The sequence below is a fragment of the Dermacentor andersoni genome, chromosome 8, assembly GCF_023375885.2.
Source record: "Dermacentor andersoni chromosome 8, qqDerAnde1_hic_scaffold, whole genome shotgun sequence".
In the NCBI taxonomy this organism is placed as follows: Eukaryota; Metazoa; Arthropoda; class Arachnida; order Ixodida; family Ixodidae; genus Dermacentor; species Dermacentor andersoni.
The window spans coordinates 126,902,997-126,928,007 of record NC_092821.1 but is presented as its reverse complement, the minus strand read 5'-3'; the positions used below and the strand labels follow the sequence as shown (position 1 = coordinate 126,928,007).

The 25,011-nt window shown below is 52.6% G+C and overlaps 1 protein-coding gene across 1 annotated transcript in view; it reads left to right on the top strand.

The window, feature by feature from the left end:
* Positions 1-25,011, top strand: part of LOC126525578 (caskin-2-like) — a 342,542-nt gene that overhangs the window by 235,068 nt on the left and 82,463 nt on the right. Inside the window, exons 13-15 of the mRNA XM_050173505.3 lie at positions 20,172-20,253; positions 20,743-20,942; positions 21,763-21,912. Of these exons, the coding sequence (XP_050029462.1) occupies positions 20,172-20,253; positions 20,743-20,942; positions 21,763-21,912 (432 nt within the window). The remainder of the gene's footprint in view (positions 1-20,171; positions 20,254-20,742; positions 20,943-21,762; positions 21,913-25,011) is intronic.

Sequence of the window (25,011 nt, the reverse complement as noted above, 5' to 3'; positions counted from 1 at the left end):
ACATGCCGAGACTGTCAGCGACGCAAGACACCGCCGACAAGGCCAGCCGGATTACTACAGCCAATCGAGCCTCCTTGCCGACCATTCCAGCAGATCGGGATGGACTTGCTGGGACCCTTTCCGACGTCAATAACCGGAAATAAGTGGATCGTCGTGGCGACGGACTACCTCACCCGCTTCGCTGAAACAAAAGCACTGCCGAAAGGTAGCGCAGCCGAAGTGGCGAAATTCTTTGTCGAGAACATCCTGCTGCGACATGGCGCCCCAGAAGTCCTCATCACCGACCGAGGAACGGCCTTTACAGCGGAGCTCACCCAAGCCATTCTGAAATACAGTCAGACAAGGCACAGGAGGACAACGGCTTACCACCCGCAGACGAATGGTCTTACGGAGCGGCTGAATAAGGCCCTCGCCGACATGCTAGCGATGTACGTCGACGTCGAACACAAGACCTGGGATGCCGTCCTGCCGTACGTAACATTCGCTTATAACACGGCGGTGCAAGAAACAACACAGATCACGCCGTTCAAGTTGGTTTACGGCAGGGACCCGACGACGACGCTCGACGCCATGCTGCCGCACGTAACGGACGAAGAGAATCTTGACGTCGCTGCCTATCTCCAGCGCGCCGAAGAAGCCCGACAGCTCGCCCGCCTGCGAATCAAGAACCAGCAGAGGACCGACAGCCGACACTACAATCTCCGACGACGCTTCGTCGAGTACCAGCCCGGCGACCGTGTTTGGGTATGGACCCCGATACGCCGGCGAGGACTCAGTGAGAAGCTGCTGCGACGCTATTTCGGACCCTACAAGGTCATCCGACGTATTGGCGCACTAGACTATGAGGTCGTGCCAGACGGCATCTCGCACTCGCAGCGGCGCCGCGCACGATCTGAAGTGGTCCACGTGGTGCGCCTTAAGCCATTTTACGGACGCTGATGAACTTCCTTAGTTTGTTGTTTTCTTTGCTACGAGTGCTTTTCTTTGTTACTTTCGTTTGTTAGCAGCATCGGGTCGATGCTTTTTAAGAGGGGGGTAATGACACGTGTACTTATCTTTATCGGGCAACTACGTTTCGCCGCTTAACTGTAATCACACAGCGAGGGACGCGCCTGCATGTATCCGACGTTTCTGGAAAGTTATCGACGCTTCTATCCGCGTGTCTGTTGTCGCCGAACCTTGTGTTATCAGATTTCATCGCGTGACACGAATGGTGTCGAACTTTGTGGAAGACACGCGGGTCCCATCAGTTAATCTGGAACATTCGACGACTGATCTATGAAAGCCGACGCGCTTGACCCGCTAAGCAGATTTTCGACGATCGCCGACTGTGTTCGCCGCTTTCGTTGTGCTATAAGTGTAGCCTGTATTGTGGGCACAGGTTCGCCCAATAAAAGCTAGTTTTGTATTCCACCGTACTGCTTCTTTCTTCACCGTCACTACCACGTGACAATATATTCTTGGGCACATTGATTAAATTACGGTAACGTTTAGAAATTCCGCGTAGTACGTGTGTCCATGTTTCCTTCTGGGGCCCACCTGTTCGCGCTGCTATAGTTGCCCCGTTTCAGTTTGTCCTCTTCACTACGGAAAAGCGTACATGGAGTTGCACAGAAGAAAATCGAGTCTAATTTAGATATATTTTTACCCCGTTTGAACTGAATCGCGTGCCTTGTCGCATATCTTAACCTTATTTTAGGGGATTACAGTACATCTGTATTGAGTGCATTCACTCTGGCCAGAGTGGACGCATACTCCATCAAAGGAGCAGAAAAACTACATTGACACGTTCACTTGTTTATCTTTTTCGGGTGACCGCTTTTCACCGTCTAACAAATGTTCTGTAACATAATGGATAACTGGGCTAGTCGCTTAACAAATGTTATCGCTCAGCGCGGGACGCGCGCGCATGTATCGGAAGTTTCTCGAATGTAATCGATGTTTCTATCCGTTGTCTGTTGTCGCCGAATCTTGTGTAATATGATAGCATGTGCGACGCGAATTGTGTAGAACTTTCGGGATGACACGCGGGCACCAGCGATTACTCTGGAACCTTCGATGACTCACGTATAAATGCCGACGCGCTTGACCGGCAGATCAAATTTTCGACGATCGTATAGACTGTGTTCGCCGCTATCGCCGTCCTTTGAGTGTAGCCTGTTTTTGAGGGCCCAAGTTCGCCCAATAAAACGCGAGTTTCGCCATTACCAGTTTTGCTGCCTTCTTTGCCGTCACTTCTACGTGGAAGTTTTAGAATAGCGTTTGTCGCCTTATATACGTACGTTAAACGTAAGCGCCTTCAGGATGTTGCCGTGCGCGTCCTTTCAAGTATTTTAGTTTACTATAGCGTACGAATGCGCAAATGTAAAGAAGGCGTTATAAAGCAGAGCGCCGTCTAGTGCCTCGTGCCAAACGTATCCGAGCATAGCAACCATCCTGCTGTTGCTATGCAGACGCGTCTCGCTAGGCCTATACGGTAGCCAGAATCGCCGAACGATCTCAGGAAATGGGCGCGGTATGCGCTCATAACTAACCTTTCAGTTGAGTTTAGAGAAAGCGAACGCTCATTTCAATAGTTAATGGTGATCAACGCGAGTGAGAGCGTAGCCATCACGAGAATTCACGCTGAAGCGGGAGCCATGAGTGCCACCATGTTCGACAACGCCATTTCTTAACGTCAGTAAACATTACGAACGTTAAACTCGCAAAATAACGTACGTTATCATAGCGCACGTAAACGACAGAAACCCAATAACGTTCGGAACGTGTGCAGTGGGGGCGACGCTATTTCTTTGCCTGCGTAATGCGTTTGGTTGCAAACGCTATCCTAAAACTGTCTGTTATACTCTCGTAAACGGAGTCAAACACGGGGCGGGCAGTTATCTTCGCTAAAGGAACTGGCAGACACTGCCTTTGCTCCACAGGGTGCGTAAACTGTGTTACAGTGAAGGGTAAAGGCCCACTTTCTGGTGCCGTTTGCATATCAGAGCGTTGTCAATAAAGCAAAGGTCAGCCACTCGACTACGACACTGTTTAATGCCGATTCACTGCATCACTTCACTCGTTTTATATGATTATTATTTTTTTTTTCAAATCTTAGACATCTATTTGTGTGACTGCGGGGCACGTTCCGCAACTTCAGGACGATTTCAACTCGCCAGGCCATTGAAAGGCAAATAAAATTCAGCACCGCGGCCGCTTATGGCGCGGCCTCAGATGCGCGCGCGTACGCTATTATGCAAATGCCGCGCGGACCTTATGGACGCGGCGTTTTCATCGATGCGATGGCGGGGCATCGTTTCGCCGCCGCCTGTGTAGGAGCCGTCCATTTCGTGCGCGCGCATTCGGCCGGCCAGCGTATTATAAGTGGCCGTGATGGATGGCCCGTTGCGGGGCCCTGGAAAGCCTGCCTCGAGTCGTGCCTGGCACATTAGCGCATGTAAGGCCGATCATCCGCTCGCATGTATTCGCCATATATGCATGGAGGAAACAATCCGCGTAGGTGGCGGCGGCGCTCAAATGTGGGGGAAATGAGGTTGTCCCGAGCCGCATTTGTCGCTCGTTTCGCCTCCGCTGAAGGGGTTTTTTGAAAGGAAGCCCTACCAGCACTGCGACGTTCGTAAGTGCCTGCCATGGGGTTATCGGTTTGCGTTTCCTGTCGGTAATTCCGTGCAGCGGTCCCAGGAAAGCGCGCGCAATCTTTCGTTCCTCTCGTGAGACGCCCGCTGACTATTTCGGTGATGCGCTGCTGTTAAATTTCTGATTCGACCTCGCACTTCGGGCGCCACGGGAGCAGTCGACTTTCCCACCTGAACTATAGCTATATAGTATGTGCGTGTCTTTCTCGGGATATAATGCTAGTTCCGTGCAGAGATTTTTGCCCTTCTTCGTCTGTTCGATCGTCCTGTTTCTGTAATCCCATGCAGCGCGTAGCGCGCTGTCGTGGGCACGATATTATCAGTTTTCAGCTTCCCCTTTTCTTCTCTGATGGTACATTTTTCTGTTATTTCTTTCAAAAGTCTCACTTATCAAGCAGGAAAGTCATCGCCGTAATGCCTCGGCAACGTAGAACCCTTTCGCGCGTGCTTGCAGGGTGGTCTCGCATTTGAGCACTCAAGGCATCCCCCCTCACCGCACGGAACTCGGTCGAAGCACGCGTAACTAACGCACGTTTATGGAATATAGTCTGTATAGCGCGCGCATATCTCTCTCGTGCCGTCACAAACGAACCATGTGACCAGCGACGGCCTTGGGCGAGCGCGGCGCAACGTGGCAATGGCGAGCGTACGATGTCGTCGTTACGTTGCCCAAGAGATCGCTTATACGGGGACGAGCAGAGGGCGGGGAGGAGGGAGGGGGGCCGCGTGCGCTTTTATCGCGAATGCGCGAGCCGGTTGAATTCACGGATGAATGGCGGCGCCTTTGCGAGGCTGGTCGTTTTGGATTATGAGCACCGGCATAAAACGGAGAGAGACCCAACCAGTGCGCGCGCTCCGTCGCTGCCTTCGGCCTCAAGACGGATGATTTCCTTTTTCACTTTGACCTTGAACTACAAGTCGTGTTGCCCGAAGAAAACGATCGTCGCCGGTTGCGACGTCCGGTGGAGGCTTTCGAAACGATGGCGATCGGGTAGAGGGGCGTGTTTGCAGTAAGAAAGTCAATTGACTCTCCGCGAACGGACCAACACTCATTCGCGGCCTTGGAAATGAGTCGGGTATTTTTTTCCCTCGTGCTCCGGGTACCGCTCTGAGAGGCATTTCAAGTTGAAAGCATCGTTAGAAGTAGATTTGGTGCTCCGGCTAGTCCTTCGCACGGCGATCATGATGCAGCTGTTAGTGTGGAAGCTACATATCGAATTATGCGGCGCACCGAAAAAAACAGAAAGCGAAAATATGAATGTCCCCCGTAGATGTTAGAGAATTCTATTGCTGCTGCACCTTCGGGTCTTTCCGTATATGCCTGCTCCGTTTTGCCGGACCTTACGGTGAGGTGGTTTTTCTTACGCCATAACGACACGACGAAAACGCAGCTAGCGCAACGTTTCTGTAAACAGTGACCGTTGTGAGCTCGACGTCACCGTTGCTTCGGGGACGGGAACAGCGCTTCTGACTCATGCCCCGCACCGCGGAGCCGCGCGGTGGCTCGCTGTGAAAGTTGGATTTCTTTGGTTAGACGGCCAGTTGTTAGTGAAGTCGTGCTGAGGTACCTCGACATCTGGGGCAGGCACGGTAGCTCGGGTAACGGCATCGTGGAGGGACTTACACTGGGACTATAGTGCTTTTTAGCGACGCGGTCGCAGGTAAAGCCGGTGTGCAACGTCATTGCCTATATTATTTTCGTGTCCGCGTCGCTTACGCGCTATATGGTTCAGTATCGGATCAACTAGCCAAAAAGTGCACGCCCGAACGTCTGGTAACCATCGCTCAACACGTGAGCTGCTCCCGTTACGATCCTTGGGCCCGAGCTGCTGCACTGCCCTTGAAATGCGGAAATGCCGCGCTTCTGCCGAGCGTCAGTCGTACCTCGGGGCCCGAAGACTCCCAGCTCCTTCGTGCCAGGACCTCCCCGAAAAACCAGCTGTGCACGGCCGGAAAACAAAGAAACACAGGAAAAATGTGCAAGCGCGGCGGAGAGGGTGTGCTCTCCGGTGAAAGGGTAGTCTCGGTGGGGACCCACAAGCACGCAGCAGCAGCAGCCCCCGCGTTTCGGCAGCCTCCTCCTCCTCCTCTGGGAGGCGCGCACCTTCCCTTAGGTATAGGCGCTCGCCCACGCTAGCCTTTTGGAAGTGGGAAGGCTTCGCACATATTTTTTTTTTCTCCTCTCGCTTGACCCCTACGCTCTTATGGTGCGCCCTCTCGAAATTCACGTGGGCGCACACACCGCCTGCATTTGTGTGGTGTGTGCGTTTATGTTCGAGCTTGTGTCGTAGTGTCCGGGACACTACCCGCAGCTCCCCTGTGCGCGAAATCGGTGCTCGCTCATCGGATCTTCGCGTGCACGCACAATAACTCCGGGCGCCAGAAAACTATTAAGCGGTTTGTTGCTGCACGGCGACGGCGACTGTCATATCCATCCCACTAGCTACGAAGCGTGAAACGCCACCAGGCAGCCCAGCTAGGTGAACATGATTACTAGAAATAAGCTGTGAAAAGAAGCATGAAGAGGTAGAAGAAGAATGGTTAGATGATGTTTCAGTCTGTTTGGGCAAATATTTATATACGTAGAATGTACTCTAGAGTGTCTGTAATTGTTTGTTCTCTTTCCACATGGAAGATTTATTGGGGGCGCGGGTACGCAGGCCGTGCAACGCAGTGCCAACGCCGATCGCTCGTATGATCAGCCGTTTGTAAATAAAGTTTCTCTTTCGCTCTTTCTTTCGTCCTGTTTTCCTTTTTTTCGTTTCTTTTTTGTTTTGTTTTGGCCGACGGGCTCATGGAGGAAAGGGTTACTAGTAGGGTGGCCTGTCGTGTCTACCTCGGCCTTTTAATACGGCGACAATGCGCGCACGCCGACGGCAACCGCCATTGCCCGTTGAAAAATGAATGCTTAGCCAAAGTCCACCGGATGTATAGAATCGGTGAAGTGGCATCCTGTCGCCGAGTGGACGACAAGCAGTTCCGCCGGCGCCACCGCAAAAACGCGCTCGCGCGCGCAGATGCGTATACACACACGCAGTCAACGGCTCAACGCGGTACACGCACCACTCTCGCCGTCGAACCACTTGCCGCCTCCTCGCGCACCGCTATCCGCGGACGGCGGCGGTCTTCATGGCGACGACGCGCGTCCCGCGTGCGTTTACGAGAGCGCCGAGAGATCACGTGCGCGGGCAAGGATAAGCCAGGACCTCTTCCTTCGCCGTCGAGTACCGCGCACGTGAGATCGTGCTTCTTCCTGCGGCGGCGAAGCACGGATCCATCGTGCGTGCCGCACCTGCTGCTTCTGCGGTTGCCGCCGTTGCTGCGTGCAGCCGTCGACGGTCGTGCCCACCGGCTCCCTGTCGCTCCTCGCTGAAGCTTCTGGGCGGGACCAGCGTGCAACCGGCTCCCTGCCCGCACCTACGTTGCCCACCGCCGGATTACCCCTTTCGGTTTTATTAGTGTATAGTTTTCGTTTCCTTCACCCCTCGCTCACCGGCCCCCGTCCGAACGGGTATACAGCGTCCAGGTTTGTTTTTCGGAAGGGCGCGTTCTCGTGTGTGGCGGCGACCGCACTGGACGTGAGTCGGCCACGGCTGGATCGGAGCCACCTGGACATTGGAGGCGTTGACGCGACGCCCCCGCGTCATACCGAAGGCTGCGAAGGCTCTGGAGTTGGACACGCGTGAAGAGTCGAGTTGGCAAACGAATCGGCGGACGGATGTTAGGTTACCGGACTGTGTGGTAACCGAATACGATTGCACGGACGGTTTGCATCGATGTTGGGCTACGTGTAATCTGGACGCCGGGACCACCTGTGCGCGTAACACGTTTGTGAGCCTCAAGGACTTTGCCGGTTCTCGGGTTGGACTGATCTAGAGCGAACAGCTCGGAAACGAATACACGAAACGAATTTAGAACGTCGGAAGTGCGTGGAAAAAATTTTACGTGTTTGTTTTGACGCTTCAGGTCGGTACTGGGCTGTTTGGACCTTCACGTTGCGCACCGGTGACCTTCGAGAAGTGCGTCGACGGTGCGTGGATTTGATTGGTTGATTCCAGTTGGAGATCGATGTCGAGTTGAGTATTGTGCACTTACAGAGCTCGTGTCCTCCGTTCCGGATTGAAGGTGAACTGCATCGACACTTATCGGCAAAACGGACCCTCACGCGCTTCCTACACAGTGACGGCTTTCGCATCCGAAAGGTTCGAGACAAGGCGCTGCTCACCAAGGCTACGAAAGAAGGCCCGCGTCTTCTTGGACACCAACCTGGAGGACAGACAACGTAAAATCTCTGTGTCGCATATCTTCCGGAACGGCCGAGTCTTCGTCCCATCCCCGTGAACGTTCTCGCTTGTGAGACATCCCAAGAAGATGAACGGCGCTCATTTTTGAACGGGCAAGCCGAATTTGTAAGGGGTCAACCTTGGTTGACTCAACATCCTCTGATCGCAGCGCCTTTGGGATGCATTGTGCTGTGTGGCCGCCGTGGCAAGCCGGAATATGGAAGCTCGAGATGTGAACCCGCGAAAGGATTTTCCTGGCACTGAAGGGGTTGCAACGCACGTGGCGTGAACAGCCTAGACGATGGGCGTGTGTGTGCGCTTTCAGTGAGGCGCTATCCCCGGTATACCGAATCTTGGAAAAAGCGACCGTGTCCGAGCAAGATTACGTGTAAAGGCCGTCTGGCTCTGCCGGCAACCCTACGAAGCTTAACAAGACTTTGGCCGAGCGTCTGCTAGTGACGAGTGTATAACAAGAGGCAGAAAAAGGAGACGGAAAAATATTATCGCTTGGCCCTCGATCAAGGTAGCAGAGAAGTTGTGCTTTGTCGCATTGCGACTTATATGCGAGGCACCTGTTCAGGTATAGTGACCATTGGCGAGATCTCAAGCGGTCCCGTTTCCTTTTCTCCGAAAGAGCGATTCGTGAAATTCCAGCATTGTACGTGCACGGAGGTACCTTTTGTTGGCGTCTGATGCTTGCTGAAAGGAAGACTGAATATAGAAGTCACGGGCGAAAAAAAGAATGAATGAAACTTTGAGCTGCATCAGAGGCCTCTCCTGGCATCTCGAGACAGCCTTTGTCACGTAAGTGTCGTGATAAAGTCGTTGTGCCACACAAAGCGTGTTTACTCATTCGACCTGAAAAGGAGCGTTGATCTTATTGAACGCATGTTCCAGTGTTTTCACTTGCCTTATCTACAAGCACGTCACCTTGCGACATCAATCTCGCGTCGGGCCCGGCCCGTCTGTTTTGCGAACGTCGAATCCCGCGCGTTGGCCAATTGTATCTATTACAGCTGTCGCAGAGTTTTGGCCGACACCCACCAGCAAAAAAACACGCGTGACCTCATCGCGAGCGAGTGAGAGCGCAGTTGCGCGCATTCCATCCGAGGCCAGAGCAGCCGTTCGTCTTGTTCATTCATATACATACATAGGTACTGCCATCGCGTCGCACGTCGAGAGAAAAAAGAAAAGAAAACGTTGAGCGCAGGAGTGCGCGCGACATTCCGGTATGTTCAGCCGACGCCTGGGCGCGCCTCTCCAGAGCTTGTGAACTCTCTCGCGCATTTCGCAAGGACTCCTCCCGCGTGCCTGTTCTGGTACCTCGCGCGCAGAGGCGGAAGCACACCCAGTGAGCCACGTCTACGGTGGTGTCGGGCTGCTGCAGGCCTCTGCGACATCCCTTCGCTTACGCAACGGCGTCGATCTGTCTTCGTCGACGCAGCGTCGCTCAAGCGATCGCACCGTCTCGCATCGGCCCTCGAAGTGTACCAGGACTCGATTGGAAAGTCTCGCGTTGGAGATGGAAGCCGCGTGACTCAGTTGTGTTGTGGGGCGTGGTGTTGGTTTCGTTTCGTTAGCTTTGAAAGGTGGCGTCAAGTCCAGCTCCACTGTTTCACTGCGGCCATCACCTTGACGCCGTGATCGTGCTTGGATCTTAATGGCCTTCGGTGTTTACGGTGGACGTGCTGGTTCGCGCCGTAGTGCCTGCTGCGTGGTCGTGGAAAGGCCTCCCCATTAAGCTTTTTTACGAGGACTTACTGCGGCCCACTTACGAATTCCTCTCGGCTGAAGAACTCAAACCGGCAGAAGCCGCCGATCTCCTGAATGTGTAATTGAAGACCAGGAATATCGCTTGTTGAAGGAGGTGCGTGTTCTGCCTCTGATGTGTCGCTACGTTTAAGAAGTCAGAAACTTTGCAACCAGCGCACACAGAAGTCTTGCAGAAATCGCATGAACGTTCATAACCCATAGAATCTGCGGAATCGATAACATCATGTGACTGCTCTCAGAGAGTCCTTCTCTCACCGCACGGAGGCCGCTGTGATCTGTAACCGACGGCACATGCGCGCGATTGATGCCGAACTCCTCGCGGTTGTCGAATCATTTATGGTGTCGACGAACGGCGTCCAAATATCGTGACTCCCTTTTCACAACGCAAACGCAAGAGTTCACAGTTTTTCGAGTCAACCGGGATGTCCACGTTCGGACTCTAAGTTCCGCGATCTGTTAAGTCAATGTCAGTCGACATGTTGACGAGCGGCCTCGAAGACTTGGAGTGGGCGCGGGCCGCCGAACCCGACGGTCCGTTCGCGCCGTACTTCCTGCCCCTGGAACGTCGCAGCCAAAGCTTCGTCGATCTGTGCGGCGCCACTAGTCAGGGCGTGCTGTGCTATCCCAGCGTACGACAGCAGCAGCTGCGTAGCCGAGACGATGCCGACGGCGCGTCGCGCCTCAGCGTCCACCACGTCTCTCGGCGGCGTTCCACCGCCGGTGTGTTCCGGCGAGGACTCAAGGCGCTCCGGCGGAGCTTCAGCGCCGAGAACGGATCGAAGCTGGGCGTGAGTACGAGTTTTGTGTCAGAAACACGGCGGTCGTGGCGTGTTGTCGTATGTTAGGCTTGCCTCCGGCGCCCGCAGTGGACAAACGCATGTTATTCGTGATTGGCTTTCGTTACTCCGATGGAGTCGTCGAAGGGGTGCGGATTTTGACACCGCCTGAAAGGCGGTTGCAGCTGCGGACAGCACTGTGTGGCAATGTAGAGAAAGTTAAGGCCATTTCTGTTAGAAAGAAGCAACAACGCAAGCAAAGCGCATGTTTGACGGCGCTCCCAAAGTATTCTCTCTCTCTCGGATCTCCCTCTCAGTCTCATTATTACACAAACATCGTGCTTGCTTACTACAGCACTCATATTTAGCGAAACTGTGACATACACCAGTCGGGGTTAAATTTCAACTTTAGTTTCGTTCTTCTGTCGCGTGCTTTGGTAAATGCGAAACCGTCGCAAGTAGCAAACTATATACCAACAGCGAAAGCACTGTCAAACTCTGCCGGACTTGTTGGCGCAGTGACACATGTGGTGAAGCTCCGCCTCGTAGGTTCCCCTTCATTGCCACAGAAAGTTTTGCGCGGTTGTAACAAGGCGAGTCGGTGCATCGTAATTGGAAAGAGAAACTAGCCCGGAAGACGACGCGAGAGCGGTAGAAGTGGTGGGGCGGAACAAAGTCTGGGGAATAAGCAAGAAGGGAGGTTCGCAAGACAAACGCTGTGCTGGCAACTCAGAGTTGCTAGTGGAGCGTTTTCTCAAGTGCTGCCTGTCCAGTGTTTGTCCAGTGCACTCCTTTTCGATGTGTCCGGGCCTTCTTGGACAACGGTCTCTCTCTCTCTCTCTCTCTCTCTGTGTACTTTCCTGGTGCCAGCGCAGGCACACTCGTCAGCGAATGAAACGCAAATGATGTTGGAACCAGAGTGGCGAGGTGCTTATGGTACAAAAGAACAGCGACTAGCACTTGGGTTAAGTGGCAGTACTTGTATTACCGATGTGACTGATTTGAACGTGGTCATCTGTTGTATCGCTTTTATTTTATTTATTTATTTTTTGAGCGCGAGAAATACAGCGGTGCTATTCCAACGAAACTTCACGTCGGAACTGTCGTTTTTCTCGAGACGCGCAGCGCTGCTCCGCAGGCTGAGTTCGTGAGTTTGACTAGGATGAATTCGTGCTGTGGTGACGTCATCGATGTCATCGCACTGTCGGTTTTGTTTCTATTGTGTCCTGACATAGCGACGCATAATGTGTTCACGTTGGAGGAGGGCATAGCGATCATTTGACAATCGCTCCGGCTCGCTCAGTCGTATGATAGTGATCTAAAGAAAGGAAGGACGCTTGATTCTGCAACCCGTGAGAGAGCACGGCGAAGCGTGGTATATGTTGCTGCATCGGCCCTCAGAACGAGTAGCAGCTAGCATACGAGGCAAACCTAGCGAGACGCAGCGACCGTCAAAACCTCGCAACGTCCTGCTCCCGCGCGAACACATTCTGCGTCGTGATGCCACGACACGGTAACCTCATGGAAAACGAAACTAAGTGTACAGAAGGGCGCTCTGAGGCTTTAGAGGTTGGGGACCTTCATTTAACAAAAGAAAGGAAAAAGAAAGAAACAAGTCAGAGTAGAAAGTGTTATGTATGTGCTCCTCTAAGCGTCGCTTGGCTAACTGGCTTACGCTTGCAAAAAAAAAAAAAAAAAAAAGGAGTAGATCAAGCACTCGCGAGAGAGACGGGAGATGAGACGACTATTGACCACGACCCTACTCTTCGTCGTCAGAATGCGAGGTTGTCTACTTCTCGACCAAGAACTCCGGGCGGAAAGCGCCTTCGGTTGTGTCGGCAAGCGATCGGCCTCGACACGCGGTGTGCCCGTCACGACGACGGCGACAGAGCGAATGAGACGCACGCGCAACTCTCCGAAAAGTTCAGGAAGCGACGAGCTCTGTAACCAGATGCGTCCCGGTCGCGTCGGCGTTGTTGTTATCTCGCGGCGTTCGCTGCCTCGATCGGGAGCGAGCGCGGATGTTCCGATAGGGAATCGGGCACGGGGCGCCCCCTTTGAAGCCGCGTGATCCCGCTTCCTGATAGACGACGCCTGCAGCCTCGGCGGGCTCTTTGCCGAGGCGGCACATGCGACGCCGCTATACCCGCCGAGCGCTACGTATGCAGCCGTCCCTGGCGCGTGTGACCCGTTCTTTTTTTATTTTTTTATTTTATGTGTAACCGTGACACAAAAATAACGAGAAGAACGGATACGTAAATGCCCGGGGCAGCGGTAGGTGTGAGTGGGCTTCCCTCGTCGGTGGGTGCTGCCGCCGCGTCGCTCGCTCGCTCGATGGTGACGGTGGTGACCTTGACGACGGGGTGGTGCGACGTCGCAGCGGCTGGCGGTGTCTTTAAGCTGCGGAGGCGTCCTCGCGAAGGCGCGCGCCCTTTCGGCCCTGTCGCGGCGCCGCGGTGACGCGACCAGCGAACTCGATCGTGGAAGGAGGGATTGGCGCAGTCATACGAGACGCGTAAAATCCGTACTCGAGCAGTTATACCGTTGATCGAGGCAGGCGAGGCGTTGGTAAGCTTATCGGAGTTCGTCGTACAGGTCGTCGTTTGCTGGGAGAGACTGAGGACATCTTTGTCTGAAGTCCGTCCTCGAAACTCCTCTACTTCGTGTGCTTGCCAGGTGTAGCTCTGTCATTTAAAGGCCAGCAGGTGTTGTCGTCATTCATTCGGCCTAACAAAACGAGATGAAGTGACCATACGGGAAAATGCGAGCTCTGATGACAATGATGACCATGGTGATATTTCCTCCCCGCAAGAAAAATTATTTATAGAACAGCAGGAAAACATTTGGAATGGAGAGAAAGTCAAGTTTAGTTCGGAAATAGTTTAGGAGTTTGCTACGCATGCATGCCAAACGTACATTTCAGTGAGATGAGCCAGAGTTCAGGATCGGCTGTGGTCGCGAAGATTGCTGAATTATAAATGGTGGGAGCAGTAATCGAAGTGTGGACGTTTTATTAAGCATACAAAGAACGCAAGAAAAAATTATAAAGCGAATGTAACTCATTATATTCAGTACTGCTAGTAATCATAGGCCGGTGGAAAGTAACCACAGGCAGTAACTACTACTACAAAAGATGAAGGAAATGTTCGGGGCCTAGCTATGTTGATCACTAACAACAATTCAGTTTTGTTCTATCATTTTATTCTACCTACAAACAAACAACAAAAAAAAAAACTTCTCGAGGCGTCGCTTCGCCACCTGGAACTTTCATTGACCTCCCCAATTATTCTTTCTATCGGGACCTCTGCTCGGGGCTTTAGCCGCGCGGATGTTTGTCTTGCAATTTGCAATTTCATTTACAGCACAAAGATATTGCTGTGCCGATTTGCATGCATGCTTGCTTGCGCGCAAGTGTGTCGTCAATTTAATTTAAAAACAAACCACGCTGACTGGGTACCCATGTCAACTTCAAAGGGGGAAATGTTTCTACTACATCCAGAACTGTATTCCCTGAGAATAAAGTGACCGCTGGGCGTCACTGACAAGGATTGGGTCACCACTAGAGCCGTTGTTTGTTTGCCTCCGAGAGTGGTTTCGAAGAATTTGCTCGACTTGATATCACCCTTCTTCTGCTTTTTTGGGAATTCACATGCAAATTCCTAGTTTTATTTCGTTCTTCTTCGAGCAAGCCTACATAATTTCTCTTCTGTTTCTTTTTCTCTAACTACTTTATTGCCTCGTATATATTCGTTTATACTTACTTTATTTTAAATGCACCGCCCGCTTCTCGGCCAATTCCCAGTTGTGGTAGTGTGCCATAGTTTTGAAATCGTCACCACCACCTATAAGCTAAGCCATTGAACGACCCGCCGTGGTGGCTTAGCTAAGGCTATGGTGTAGCGCTGCTAAGCACGAGGTTTTGCATTTCGACGGGGGCGAAATGTAATATAACTCCCGTGTCCCAGGCATTGGGGCACCTTAAATATCCCCCGGTGGTCAAAATTAATCCGGAGACCCCACCCCACTACGGCGTGCCTCATAATCAGGTCGTGGTTTTGGCACGTAAGACCCCGTAATTCAATTCGATTCAAGCCGTCGAACGACGCCGCTTTCTCGAGTCCGCCTCCCACTGCCGCCTCGATCGTTCCCATTTCTGCGCACACGCACACACATCGGGGACCGAGATCGCCCGGCTTCTCCCACGCAGCGGGTATAGCTCGCCGCCCGGGCGACTAACAACTGTGCGTGGCCAGTTTGCCGAATGGGCGCCGCCGCCTCCGTGGGCGACTGTTTTCATCTCGCGGCAACGGTTCCGTACTGTTCGTCGTTTCGAACGCTGCCCGTCGCGAGGGGCTTTATGCCTTCCTTATCTCGGCGACCTCAAGGTGTGGGCTTGGCTCGCTTCGCAAGCTTGGCGCCTGGCTGTGGGGCGCCTGACGGCGGCGGCACGGCGGTAGTGCACGGCTATGCACCCTTAATTCACGCGTGCCACAAGGGCGCGAGAAGTGGCATATTCAAGTTGTTCAAGGCGTACTGGTTCCGACTCGTCGTTCACTTGCGTTTAACGAATGTAGAAATCATGTAAACCTTGGCTACATGCAAATGCCCGGTTGTGAAAGCCAGCAAACCCAAGCTGACCTCACTAGCTCTATTATAGTTCACGTATTATTACACGGAATACATTCAACACTGTTTGCAACCATCGAGTTCCGCCTATTTTTGAAGGGGGAAATTTCGCTCTTTACAGACATAGACCCTGGTCTCTGCTCGGCCCCGGTCTATGTAGATTACGTGGTCTTCGCGAAATGGTCTATACACAATTTGCAGTTTACAAACGCACAGCCTGGTTTATGTTTGATCCTTGTTTATGCGAAGTGGTCTGTCGACAATTTCGTTGCCTACAAACACAGACCGGGGTCCTTGTTTGGTCCTGTTCTATATATACCGTTTACAAAAGATAGACCCTGGAAGGCTTCCGGTTCTGCTCACAGAAACGAGGCGGGCAAGGAAGGCGATGGCGAGCCACAGCAGCAAGGGTCAGTCCCAGAGTTCCACCGAGGCGCCTGGAAAAGTGCCATGACCGGATGAACGAGAAATTGAGAAGCGGCGGGTTTCTGGGAGTTGCGCAAGGTATCGACATCGCGGCTTAGCAGTTCGGCGCGAATGTTCAATTAAAGTACTTGTTACTATTGTGAACGTCGCTCTTGCTTCCCCGTGTAGTGTACTTATCGGCTACGTGCGCGTGGCCTGTGGGCATGTGTATACTCCGCAGCTGTTGTCCTCCGGGGTTCATTAAACCTTGCGAGTCGCTGTTTACATTTGCACAAGCCGTAAAGCTATTTTCGTTCCTCTAGGCCGGCTCGACCTTTACGCGGCTGGGCTTTTTGGGAGACGCCACGGAGCAGCAGGGCGGCCTGGATTGGATAAAGTCGACGCCGCAACGAGCGGCGTCTCCCTCGTTACCGAGCTTCTCACGCGTCCTTATCGGCGCCAAGACGACGCCCGAGCTTTTAATTGGACGCCCCGGGACTCGTTTGTGACCCGGGGAATTAATCCGCGGCTCCCGAAGATTCTCTCCCTTTTCTTTCTTTTCTTGTTGCGCGTGCGAAAAACAAAGGAAACGAAAGAAAAAAGGCGATCGCCAGCAGAGTTCAGCGATTGCTGCCACTCCGAACTCATTTGCCGCGATAGCTGCGGGGACTCGTAGCGCACTGCGCCATCCTATATATATACTCGACTGCTTGATTTCCCTTGATCGTGAAATAATGGTCCCTTAAAGGCAACTTCTCTGTGATGTGCACGGTGGTGCGACTCTTGGTTCGCTAACAGTATTGCTGGCCGTACACGTTTCCTACGCGCTAAGACTCCTCGGAAACGTTGCGCGATGGGTCTGTTAAAGGCGCGTCCCGATCCCAACTGCGCATTGGCAAAAAGGAGCAACGTTTTCGACTCTGGATGAAGTAAGGAAACGTCGCGCATTGCAGCCCTCGCAAGCTGCGTGACACAGCCATACCCTTCGTTTTCTCTCTCTCTGTCGGCAAGTCTGCCCCAGCGCGTGACCATGCGTTCGGCGTAGTTGGTAGCATTCTACTTCGTACAATGTACCATAGAGTTTCCTACAAAAATTACTAGAGGGAACTCTGGCGCTGCAGTCGTTGTCCTACCATGGGAATGATGGGAAGTACATGGATTTGTCTAATCTTCGTGCTTGTTGATTCAGACGTTCTTGTGGCTTTGTATATTACGCTATATAAATATTATTGTAGTATATTTCAGCGCAATCTATATTCTTCGAAGTACAGAAGACGCCGGGAACGCGTACAATATTGCTATTAATTGCAACAATTGAGCTTGTCCAGGTGGCCAAATCGAAACGCGCCAAGCGTCTCAAGGCATTGGCATGCCCGCGATAAATTCATGAGGGCGTTTCATTCGCTTGTCGATACATGCATCCGTGGCTTACTGGTTTCAATATTAGGCTTCTGTGCTAGAGTCCCTGTGTTCGAATCCTGCCGTAGGGCAATTTTAATGATGTTTATTTAATTATTTATTGCGCAAAATACTGTTGAGAATGACGAGTTTACAAAGTCACAAAACCGTTTGAAGCCAAAAGGACGAAGTTTAGGCAAATCCATGTACTTCCCATAATTCTCACGCTGGGACAACCGCTCCCATTGCAGCTCCCGTAGACACTAGCGCCAGAGTTCCCTCTAGTAATTTTTTGTAGGAAACTCTATGGTACTTGTTACTTGGCACTCGGTAGGTTTTATCGTCGACGCGCGCAGTCGTTCGGGTGCACGCTTTGCCAGCCCCTCTGACCCCAACATGTTTATGCAGATTCAATCGTTTATTGTAACGTAAGCATTTATTGTCTTCCCCGCAACTGGCCGGTTTGGGGGGCAAGGGGGGGGGGGGGGGGGCAGCACGCTGCTGTCGCAGCCGTTGTCCTTAGGGAAGGGCTCGCGCTCGGCGGTGGAGCCATGCGAAGCGCGAGGAAGTATCCTTCTCTGCGCTTCTTCGAAGTCCCCCGTCTGCATCGGAGAATCGGCAGCAGACGCAAGTGCTTCGCGGTGCCCGCCTTATCGAGGCGAATACAAGTGCGACCACGCCGTCCTGAACGGCATTACCCTAGTTGCACAACCGTCTTTTCTGTTCGAGCCAGAAAAGGAGCTTTCGCGTTGTGTACGTTTTCTTTCCTTCTCTTTCTTTTTATTATTTGTGCGTTTTCTTTTAATCATTTTAATTGTTTCCCGTTCCAGGAACACGACTTCCTCGTGTTTAGCTAAATTGTCATGCCGGGTGCACCGTTCATGTGTACTAACCAGCCAAGTACAGCACCCTCTCTCAGTCGAATTTCCATTTCTCCGTATACCGGGAAACGCCGTTTCGCATGGCTACGCCCTAAATTAAATGGACGAGGTTACGATACACCTGACTGAACTCACCAGTGTCCGATTTGCAATCTTGAGAGGAAAACTCGCATTTCATACCCCGATAACTCGCTCACTTGCTTTAGAACCTTTACGCAAATAACATGTACAGTCGTCGTTGCGCCACCTGTCGTCGCAGTAGAACGTACATCGTACCATTGGCGCATGGCCTCCGAGACTCTCGGGGTGCGCGAGCTGTCGGGATGAATGTCTTCGAGTCCATGTGTACCGCGAAGTACTTGCCGCGGCTGTGCCTCGCAGCACGGACTGCACCTGTGTGCTTGCCTGTGCCTGACAGCGCTGCCCGGGCGAGCAAGTTTAATTAGAGCGTCGCCTTGGTTAACTCTGAACGCTGCTCCACCTAAAACACGCAGTACTTGCAGCGAAGCCGCCAACTGCAAGAACAAGCAGCAGAAGGCGGGAAACATTCGCGTTAGCTGTCCGCTAGATTGCACCCTTAGAGAGCATTTTTTTTTACCATGGGTAGCAATCCTTTATGTTCTTGAAAGACAGTTTAAGCCTTGAAAACTCCCACGCCCCACCTGATGTGGTGTTCGCGGACATCAACGCTTTGTTGTCCGTCTCTTCCCTTAGCATTACGCCGGTCCGTCTGTGTGCGCTCGCATAATTGCTCGCTTCTGCTCCTGTGTGCTCTTTGGGAGCGCGCACACCTGCGTGTGCGCCTTTTTTTGGTTCTTTCTTGGCCACGTTGCTTCACGCGTCTCTAGGTTCCGCGAGGGCGATTTCTCTCCTTTCTCCGTCACAATCAGTTCCCTGCGCCTCGTGTCTCGCGCTTTATTTATTTTTTCCCCCCGCGCCGTCTCATAAACTTTTTATTCCGTTCTGCGGCCCCGCCCACGACACCGGTCGACGACGCTTCTCTTTTCTTCTTTCCTTCCCGCCAACCCCTGCCTGTCTTGGGTCGCGCGGTGTCTCCCGTCTTGCCTGTCAGCCGGTGTGCGCGCGCGTGTGACCCAGATTATATGCCGGCCCGCCCGCGCGCTTCTCCTCCGGCCTGTCGATGTCATCTGCCGCTCGCGATTCTCGGATTAGGCCCACCACAGCGCTCGCTGCCGCTGCCGCCGCCGCCGCCGCACAGCTGTTGTCTGACCCCCGGCCGCGCGCGCGCCAGAGCTCTTTTTCTATTCTTTCGTCTGTTTCTTTCTCGTTTCCCCCTCCTCCGGTCGCTCTGTTTCTCTTGCTCGGAGATCATTCCGTCTGGGCGGGTAAGGCGCGCCGCGCAGGGCTGTAATGAGTGGGTGCGCGTGGCAGCTATAGCGGGAAAGGAGTCGCAGCACGTGCGCCTGGCCGTGCGATCTGGGCTCGTCTTGTCTTGGAGCGGAGGGCTTGTCGACACCTGGCCGTGACGTGTACGCGTTGTACCGTTGCCATACAAACGTGTTACTGGATCCTCGGGCGAAAAACGGCATCGCCGCGAGGAATCCGATCGCGCGGGGCATTCTTTCTTTTCTTTGTTTCTTTATGGCAGCGACATGATGGGGAAGGCCGTTCCGGTCAGTTGCTGCTCGTGAAAAAAATTGATTCATAAAGGTGGTGGCTACGAGCTCCTGGACGCTCAGACGCATCACTCAGAATTAAGTCACCGCCAGCGGTGCCAAATGAAAAACTGTTCGTGCGCCTGTGGCCGTGTTCTGGTAATCGCTGTAGACGACTAAATAGACAGCTAACTAAACCGACAGTAGTCATCTTAAGTCTGGTTCCAATTCTGACGTAGCCGTCAATAAAAAGACGTCATCGCGATGACGCCATCGAAGTTCAAAACGACGCGGGTTACTTTGCTGCGCAAAACAAAATGGCGGCTGAGCAGGAGGCTCGGAAACTCGACTGAAAGGTCTTGTGCCCACAAGAAAACGTGTAGTTACGCTTTGCTATGCGCCTAGTGTAAGCTATATGGTGTTTTTATTGATTCACACGCAAGGAAGGCTAAGAAATAGCTATAATATGCGTTTTTCTTGTCGGCGCAAAGTGGAGCCGATTTGCGGAGATCTCTTCTTGACGCGTTCTATTACTTCAACGGGAAGCTTTCTTCTTAGCTCTCAACGAAGACTGTCTCCAATGCTGGCCAGAATTGGAACACACCTATATTGTTGAATGGCTTCGCGTGCTTAGCTCTGTCAGCTATAAGAACTTGATAAAGAGCTCGGCTTCTTTTTCAGATTCCTGCTCAATGCTTTAAGCGGAATTTTGGAAAAAGCATTACCGTGATGCCCCCACGGGTGCTCAGTGGAGAGTCCTTTTTTCTGTTCGCAGATGGCCCCGTTGTCGAGACCCCAGAGCCATCCGGGAACTCCTGTCGGCACGACGCCACTGCCCCCCGGACTCCCACCTTCCGGTGAGTGCGCGACACGTCGAACAGTAAGCTATAACTTTTAACTTCGACAGCGAAGCATTTATACCAATGTGCAACTCAGTTTTATTTCATAATGCTCCTGCAGTTACTGCTGCGGTTGCTTACTGGCTTTGGTGTTGCGCTGCTATGCACGAGGTCGCGGGATCAAATCAAGGGCACGGCGGCCGCATTTCGATGGTGGCGAAATGCGAAAACACCCCTGTACTTAGATTTAAGTGCACTTTAAAGAACCCCAGTGGGTCAGCATTAATCCAGAGTCCCTCACTATGGCGTGCCTCATGCATAATCAGATCGTGTTTTTGGCACCTAAAGCCCCCACCCCCCTCCCCCTTTCTTCTTTTCCACCGCAGTTACGCTAACCGGGTAGTGCACTGATGGCGAGCGGCCATTAGCGCAGTGCATGTAACTGACCGTGTAATCTCGTTCGAGACCCGAGATTGAACGGGCGCGACTGGCGTTAATTGCGTGCAGGCGGCGGCAATGGCAACCGGGGCGTGTGCTACATCGGCGCGGCCGGTTCGCTGGACGACACCGGCGTGACCAGCGTGACGGGCTGCAGCGGCAACCCCGGCCGGGACAGCCCGAGCGGAGGAAGCGTCGAGTCGCGACACAGCAGTTCCAGCCTGGACTCCGGCCGGGGGTCTTCGTCCAGCTCGTCCGCCGACTCCAAGGTGCGTGGTTGGCGATGGTTAGGCGGGAGCCAGTGCGGCTCCCGTGAGTTCCGTGGCCACCTGATAACGGCACGTAAAAACTAGGAACGAGCGTATAGAGTCACACGTGCACAGCGCTGACTTCCAACTGGTCTTGTCAGTACCGCGTGTGTATGTTCTGTGTTCGTCCCTGGTTTTACGCGATGTTATTGGGCGATCATGGATAACCAACTGGCCCACGCGGCTCTGTTTGCGTCGTGTGTCCGATTTGATGCCCGTATTTGTCCGCCTAGTGCTGGTATGTTTCTTGGTATGACAGATCAACTATATCACGAATTACCTCGTACCCTCTGTAGTCTGTCTTTAGAGGTAAGCGACGGGTTCGGCTTAAGGTGAGAGAACAAGTCGATGTGAGCGCGAGACATATATATAGTACACCGAGCAACTGATAAACGAATGGGTGACGAGTGGGTCTGATTAGGAAAAACACATTAGGGAGTGACCGAATATAGAAACCGTCACGTAGCACAATAGACCACGCGCGAGACGAGGTAGAAGCCCATTGCTGACTTAACCTTGACCGCACCGATATGTTTCTAGCGTTAATAGCTTGTCAGTAAAAAGTTAGTAACTGTCTGTAAGAGGCAATGTAACTCATGCAGTTACTACCTTTTTATACTAAGCTTTCTAAGAGTGTGGGTTATGTAATTGACGGACAGAGGTCGTTGACTACAGCTGTCGACGTAGCTGTTCATAACTTTCCGTACCGTGGTATACGTTCAGAGTTGAGCACCTGTAGAGCGTATATACCGCGTGCACTCACGTCTCGGCGTGTTCATAGGTGGCGCACCGGCTGTCCACGGGTAGCCACGGCTCGTCGAGCAGCCTGACGCTGACGAGCAGCGTGGGTAGCCACATGAGTAGCCTCACCCCGGAGGTGGTCGTGCTCTCGCCCCTCAACGTGGCCGGTCTGCTCGTCAACGGAGTCTCGGTCAGTGCACGCTTAAACACATCACACACTCTCTCCCCCCTCCCCCTTTCTGTTTCAGTGTGCTCTGAGCTGGCATGTTGCGGCGCGAGCACGAGCAAAGCAAACCAGCCTACAGCCTGATCATCTGCGTCTCATACACGTTACTCGCAGGAAGCGAGCAGCCGTGACGACATCGCCGCTGATGGAAGGCGCTCGTGCTCGACACGCGTGTGTCATCGCGAACGAGACGTCGACGCGCCTGTTTACGCGGGCAGTGTTGTGCTTTTCTTTTTTTTTTCTTTGGTCGTGGTATAGAATCGCTCGGGTATAACGACGCCCATGGGACGAATTCCTGAGACTTCGTGCTAAACGCGCATGCAGCGCAAACGCAGACCCTCAAGAAGGACGCGGTACCGCGTGTTCGCCGCAGCCCCCATCTGTTTGCGTGTGTTGGTCCTGCGCTTTCATATTTTCGGAGAAAGCAGGCCTATAAACTGGAGACAGAAGAAGACGCAGGAGGCGCGGCGCTTCTTCTGCGCACTACGTTTTTGGCACTGTTTTTTTCCCGAAACGTGTGCCCCTTACCTCACCTACTCACGTTAGTGCGTTTTCATGTTGACCCTCTGTAGTCGATATACGTTACACCACGTTTCCTTTTTTTGTGTGTGCGAACCTGGTATACCAGCTCACAAGATACAGAGGACCTTGGATCACGCAACGCGGGTGCCCACGTGGTGTTATTCCTTGCCGTTATTCTCTTGTGCAGTGCTGCTAGGTTCCCGAGATGTAAACATCTTTAGCCCGGCTCGATTGCCAAGTTAGCTGATGGCCTGCCGCACTTAAAGGGACGCGGAGGTGGAATATCAAGTTCAGCTGGGTTGGTACGCATTCTCCGCTGCTGGAATAGCAGGTTGGCCTCTAGCCTTGAGACTCTGCGAACCATGAAAAGGCGCAGACCGTGCGTCAGTCACGACGTACGGTCGGTGACTGACGCTGCCCCGGAGTTCTGGCCGCACCAGTTATACGGGACGTCACGAATTTCGACAGCGTCTACCGCAACGTAGATAATTGTTTAGGGTTAAAGAGGGACTACATTGCACTCTAAACGTAACCGGAGACTGAACCTAACGAGTGTCGAAAACATTTCCCGCGCCAAAGCGGCTCGAATTGAACGAATTACGTTGAAATGTGTAGTTTAACAATGACGAATCGGTACTTATGTACCGGCACAATACTAAAAAGAAAGAATGGCTTTTTATTCTCCAGTAATAATTAACATCCCCCTCCCCCCACCCCCTCAAATTAACAAATAGTTCGTTTTGACAGCAGGGCTTCCATTCGGGCGAGTTGGTTCATAGTTAGTGTGGGAACGCAGCGCACGGAAGACAGGGACGATTGGTGTGCCGTGTTTTCTTGCGTCCCTGTTTTCCTTGGGTTACATGGTTACATTCCCGAACTAGTTTCGAAAGAGCGCTCTTCCAGTGAAAAGCTGAATAGTGTCTCTTTAAAGAAAAGGCGGGCGTAGGAAAAGACATGCATGGAAGTACTTCGCCACGATATTACTGTGCGACCTGAATCCGTATGTATGTGTTTTCCTTTCGGCTGTTTTCGTGTTCCGAACAAAGGCGCCGGCGCTCGCATTTCGGTGCGCGTTCGTTGTCAAGTGAGACAGGCATGCTGCCCCACCTACACAGGGCCATCACTTTCAAGTTTTACCCAATCTTTAATAAAAATCCGCTGTGGCAGATAGCATAGTTCTTGTCGTTGAGCTGGAGTATCGGAAGAGGCGGTCATTACGAGCACGAAAAATCGAAACATATGCTCAAGTAATTATCAAAAATTGGCTAATTAGCTTCTTGATTGATGTTGTTACGGCGCATACTGCAATTTACGAATTGTAGCCGTTGAGTTTGCGAGACGCATCCACTTGAAATGAATTTCCAGAATGACACCAGTTTCGAGATGTTATTTTCTAAAGTGTGGGTCTAAATTCATGGGCGTTCCAGCTACTTTTGTGCTTCAATGCGTAGAAGAACGTCTTGTTAAAAAATTCCGTGCCCTTCCACTGTGAAGAAGGATGGCAGCGAAGCTGTGTATGTGGGTCCCTTAATGGCGAACTGCACCTCCGCCGTGGGTCGGCCCAGCATTGCAACATCTTCGATATTTTGTGTCTACACACGGGCACGATTCTGGGGGAACTAGCCCTTAACAGCTTCGCTGTAAAAAAGTAAGTGGGTCAACAGTGCATTTTTACGGCGAGTTCGATGGCGCATATCTCCAGACTGGTGTTATTCTGGAAATTATGTCCAAGTGGATGGGCCGCTCGAACCCACAGGCCACATATCGTAAATTGCAATGTGTGTCGTAAAGTAATTGAATAAGAAGTTGATTAGTCATCTTAAAAATAATTTGAATACGTATTTCAATTTTTTGTGCAAGTAATGACCGCCGCTCCGAACACTGCAGCTCGGGGACTAGGGTATTCTCCAGTTAATCACGCCTTTCCGTTCGCAGGGTTATACTCCAGCGCATAGACGCATGACGAAGGCTTTGCGTGCTCATCCTCTGGGAAATATCCGCTCTGCTTGCACGCACACAAATGTCGCGCGCGCGGATGTTTGCTCGGCGGACGCGCATTCATGCGCGCCGCTCCGTCTGAGCCACGACGCCGCTCGTTTGCTTGCCGTTCGTGCGGAATGGCACCTGTGATTGCGCGGTCGCGTTGTGGCGCGCACGTCGCATTGTGTGTGCCTGGAAATGAACTGACGGTGTAATGAAATTTTCGGACGCGGGCTTCCTCCTCCGCCGGCCGTTGAAGGATCTTCGCTGTTGCTCCCTTAACGTCCTGCTCTCGTTCCTCCCATTTATTTACCCTCCTCTCTCTTTATGTAGCTCGCCGGTACCTCTTTCTCTTTCTCTTTTTCCGCCTTCGTCCCTCCGCACTCTCCCTCCATTTCTCCTCGTCGCCTCTCTCTTCCCCCAACACCGCGGGCGCCCTAACCACGGTCGAGGGATCCACCACTGTGCAGGAGAGGTGCCCCTATTTTTCTCTTCTTTAGAGCATCACCTCCTCTCTCTCCATCTGCCCCTCTCTCCACCTCCTCCTCTCCGTCTCTATTA